Source organism: Telmatherina bonti (assembly GCF_933228915.1).
Source record: "Telmatherina bonti genome assembly, chromosome: 4".
Classification (NCBI taxonomy): domain Eukaryota; kingdom Metazoa; phylum Chordata; class Actinopteri; order Atheriniformes; family Telmatherinidae; genus Telmatherina; species Telmatherina bonti.
Window position 1 is genome coordinate 11,500,470 of NC_136622.1, and position 4,844 is coordinate 11,505,313.

At 43.7% G+C, this 4,844-nt stretch overlaps 1 protein-coding gene across 1 annotated transcript; it reads left to right on the forward strand.

Annotated features, from left to right (window-relative positions):
- Positions 1-619: 619 nt before the first annotated feature.
- Positions 620-4,552, forward strand: pim1 (Pim-1 proto-oncogene, serine/threonine kinase). The gene is made up of 6 exons (XM_079238864.1): positions 620-1,027; positions 1,213-1,319; positions 1,434-1,484; positions 1,647-2,013; positions 2,514-2,690; positions 2,783-4,552. Exons 1-6 carry the CDS (start codon positions 946-948, stop codon positions 2,995-2,997), a joined length of 999 nt encoding a protein of 332 aa, XP_079094990.1. The 5' UTR covers positions 620-945; the 3' UTR covers positions 2,998-4,552.
- Positions 4,553-4,844: the final 292 nt, after the last annotated feature.

Genomic DNA, 4,844 nt, shown 5'->3' on the forward strand with positions numbered 1-4,844 from the left:
GGGAATTCAGACTGATGAACTGCTCTGGTTGTGGATGTTTCTTTGTGCAAAATTATATGTCTCAAGCTTGATTTCAGCTTTTACAGCAACGTGCTGTTTTGTTGTGTTGTCTTTGGTCAGATGAGGACGCAACATGTGGAAATATAAGCACTAAACTGTGCAGCAGATATTTAATAATGATAATATTTAAAATTATTATCATTGTTTTACAGGGGGGCTGATATTATTCAGCTATTTCCAGTTTTAGTTATTTTTTTTCTTGAAAAATAATAATAATATATTCACATTTTTTGTTGTTTTCCCGCGAATAGTGAGGGGGTGAGCATAGACATATGGCTTGGGATTTGCTTTTCCCTCCAACATTGAATAAATAATTATGCTTTAGTCTACCCCTTTTTGGCGCGTTTTGATTCCCGCCATGTCTGTCTGGCCCGGCCGGTTATAAGGTTGTCTTTATTTTCATGCTGTGATTGACGTGAGTTTGGAATCGCTATCTGCGTTGCTATTGGAGCAGAGAACGGAAAGAGGCGGGGACAGCTGACGTCGACACGTCGTGACGCCCTCTTACTACTGCTTTATAACAGTCCTACACCCCGCTCCTTGTTTCCAGGAGCCGGTGTCTGAGGCATTGGTCAGTTCTCAGTAAATAGCTCAGTTTTACTCGTCTGTTTACAAATATTACGGAGAACGACCGTGTTTCGTGTTAGTTATTTTGCGATAACTCACTTTTTATCTCGCCGGGTTTTTATGGCTTTATTGTACTGAACCACAAGAGGATTGTCTTCTCTCTGGATGAAAGGAACCCTGTCGCATTATTTGTTCCTGCAACGTGGACTTACAGCCCTGCCCGAGATACGGGGGAGTCGTGCTGCTGTCGGATTAAATTTTGTTTCACCGGGAACAGACTTCGCCAACCTGCTGTGGATTTCATAAAAAAAAAGGGGGATGCTGCTGTCCAAGCTGAATTCTCTGGCCCACATCTCCGCCGTAGATATGCCGGCGAAAATGCAGCATCAAGTTCAACAAGGTTAGACGCCCTTTTTTTTTTTTTTTTTTTTGCGCTGTGTTGTCATGGAGGACGGGGCTGCAGCCAGTCCACTCAACGTGGCTCCGGCACACACTGTACAACTGGAAACAATTCACTCTCTCTGGTTGATTATTATTTTAAAACATCTCATGGTATTCACCGGTAGTATTTTGCATTTCTTACAGCAAAGGAGAAGGAGCCATTTGAGAAGCTTTACCAGGTCGGCGCCGTGCTGGGAAGCGGCGGCTTCGGCACCGTCTACTCCGGTACAAGAATATCCGACGGAGCTCCGGTTAGTACATTTTTCATTTACCATTAAGGGTGTCTGAATTCAAACCATTTGCTGTTTATCTTTTGTTTTGTTTTTTGTACGTTTTCTTACGCGCTCTTTTCTTTGCAATGGCAGGTTGCTGTCAAACATGTAGCCAAGGACAGAGTCTCCGAGTGGGGAGAGCTGGTAAGAAACGTTTTATACGACTGTTTTATAAATTAAATGTGTTTATGTATTATTATTTGATAAAAACTCCTTTAATTGATCATTAAAAAAGTAACATGCCGACTTGTAATGTTTTATTTTTGACGTACACAGCGACTAATGATGAATATGTTATGTCTGCAGCCCAGCGGCCACCGGGTTCCCATGGAGATCGTCCTCTTAAAGAAAGTCGGGACGGGCTTCCGCGGCGTCATCAAGATGCTGGACTGGTTTGAGCGGCCGGACAGCTTCATTATCGTCATGGAGAGACCTGAAAACGTCAAAGATCTGTTCGACTTCATCACCGAAAAAGGTGCCTTACCGGAGGAGCTGGCGCGGAGCTTTTTCCGCCAGGTGCTGGAGGCCGTGCGGCACTGCCACAGCTGCGGCGTGGTGCACCGGGACATCAAGGACGAGAACATCCTCATCGACCTCCGCACCGGGGAGATGAAGCTCATCGACTTTGGCTCCGGAGCCCTGCTGAAAGACACCATTTATACAGACTTTGATGGTGAGTTTCCATCTTTTTTTTTTGTTTTTATGTACCTGTTTTTGCAGTTTAATATCTAAAGCATTAGGTGTTAGGCAAATAAGGGACAGCTTGCGTGGTCATAAGACTCATAGCAGAAATTCCCAGGTTGAGCCATCCCCGTCATTTACTGGCACATCATTTTCATAAGCAGCATTGGCTCAGATTTGTTGCCCCCTACTGGAGGGAAGTGGTATTTTTACAACTCAAAGTTTGTAAACAAAGTCACATGTCTGCTTCCCCCCCACCCACTCACGCGCTTCTCACCACACACAAACACTGCCAGTCATGCTGCATGGCACCTGAGCTGGATCAAGGCTCAGCTGATTATCATTTAACCCCTTTTGCAACATTTTCATTTCAAACTGACAAGACAAATGCAGTTTATTCATATTTAAATAAGAATTTGAATCAGCACTTCAATGTAATATTTGTACAGTTTAATTCAAGGTGTGTCTTTTTTTAATTATTATTTCTAACAGGCACAAGAGTGTACAGTCCACCAGAGTGGATCAAATACCATCGCTATCATGGACGGTCTGCCACTGTGTGGTCCCTGGGTGTCCTGCTGTATGACATGGTGTGTGGAGACATCCCATTTGAACACGATGAGGAGATCATAAAGGGCCAAGTTCTCTTCCGGAGAAGAGTCTCAGCAGGTATATTTACACTTCCCATCATGCCTTACAGTGTATACTTCCTCCCTTAATGTTGTTACCTGGAATAACCGGATGTCCTCGTTCTCCCTCAGAATGCCAGCAGCTGATCAAGTGGTGTCTGTCTCTGAGACCGGCTGACCGTCCATCCTTTGAGGACATCATCAACCACTCATGGATGCAGAGCACGCCCTCCTCTGTGGTGCCATCCACAGTGCAGACAGAGAAATCGCCCGCAGAGATCCGGCTGCACAGCATCAGTCACGAGTCCACCACCTTCACACCCATCCCTGTGGCCGTGGCCCGATGATGGAGGCCAACACATCTGAACTGGACTGCACCGACCCACAGAGTCTATTACAAAAGACTTACGTAACAGACTTGAAGCAAAGCAGGAGAAGGGCGGTCACACACACATGCATGCCATGGCATGGTGTAAAGGACTACACACAGAGGCAATCACAGACCCATCATCCTGTGGCTTCACCCTGCTGACCAGACCCCTTCTCCGCCCCCGGCTACTTGATTTTCCCCAGCCGTAGATTCACCTCAGAGTCACGACATCGCCCTCACTGGACTCTGGTCAAGGTGACGGGTGTTTATCAGTCTGCAGGAGGCCGTGCTTTGCATGCATGGACGCCTGCGCTGGGAAAAGAGAGCACATGTGCTGGTGGTCCTGCTGAACAGCAAGTGGACAGAGTTATGTAACCTCTCGCTGTACCATACTCTGCTCCTCATCCTCTTTTTCTAAACAAAGAGAGGAAGAGCAGAGGTGCCGGCGAGGGGGAGAAAAGAGTTTGATTTTTGTTTGTTTGTTTTGAAGAAGTGCCTTCTGTGAGATTGTTGTGGGGAACCTGAAAATACTTGAATTTGAGGAAGCAAGAAAAGGCAACAACCTTTTTTGTTCCTCAGTCTGTACAAGGCTTTATATTGTTTGTTGCTGTTTGTTTTTCCTCTCATGGGCCTAGATCAGTAAAGCCTGTGTCATTTACAACCACTGCTATGGCCACTACTACTACTCCAATAGCAACCAGACAACAAACCTCATAGCTCCGGCGGCAACCTGTGCAAACAAGTCATTAGCAAGACTAACACTGGACTTACCTCACTCTTTACTTCATTGTTATCCTCTACTCTACAACCTCTGCTTCCACCTCTTAGTTTTGTACTGTATACAAACACAAGGCTTAGGCGAGCGCTTACAGACATTCACCTGAATGCACACAACAATGCAAACTTTCATACCGAGATACAACATCCTCTGCTCTTTTTTTAAATTTTATTTTATCTCTAAACAGTGCCTCACACAGGTCTTAAAATGAAGTGGGGACAAGAATTGTAAATAAGAAATATATTTATTATTGCTGTGGCTCCTCTGTCACACACAATGAGCTGTTTGTCGCAGGATTTATTTATTTATTTATGAGAGAATATCGGCTGTTTATATGTCATTCCACAGTCACTGAAGGGCCCACGCATTATTTAAGAGAAAAGCAAAGATGGATTTTTATTTTTTTTATTTTTTTGCCTGTTTGACCATATTTATGGCTTGAAATTCTGAAAGAGCAGACGTGTATGTATGTTTGTGTATGTCATGTAAATAAAATGTAAATAATCGCAAAAGCACTTCCATGTTAATGTATGTAAAAACGTCTACTGATGGTAACCGGTGTTGTTACGCTGTTGTCTGAATGTTTGGTGTGTGTGAATGTGTGTGTGAGAGACAGATTGGTTTTCTGGCTGCATGATTGCAGCTTGGATTGTTTTGGGTTTTTTTTTTTTTTTTATCATCACTCAAATTAGAATTGTAAATTATGTTAGAAACTATTTTTATACAATTTCAATAAATATTTTTTTAACTGTGACACTCCAGTTCTTCGCATTTTTTTTCCTCAATAATTCCCTTCAGCATTAAAAACTGCTGTTTTACAAACGTGCGCTCTGCTGCAGACAGAATATATTGTAACAGCTATTTTAACGCCTACAGAGAATTTACTGGGTTAGGAGGTTATACGCCTTCCTGTTTGAGAAACAGTGTGAAAAAACCGATGAAGAGATGAGACACTGATAGGCAGATGGCAACAAGAGGCGGTGATAAAGAAAAGAAAACAAACCGAGCTCCACGCTGCAAGCTGAAAGACGTTCGTGTCCTAACTT

Bases quoted from the DNA above. Each gene is read 5' to 3' on its own strand.
- pim1 (XM_079238864.1), top strand. From the start codon at position 946: ATGCTGCTGTCCAAGCTGAATTCTCTGGCCCACATCTCCGCCGTAGAT. The intron at 1,320-1,433 runs GTTAGTACATTT...TTGCAATGGCAG, and splicing joins GAATATCCGACGGAGCTCCG to GTTGCTGTCAAACATGTAGC. The intron at 2,014-2,513 runs GTGAGTTTCCAT...TATTTCTAACAG, and splicing joins CATTTATACAGACTTTGATG to GCACAAGAGTGTACAGTCCA.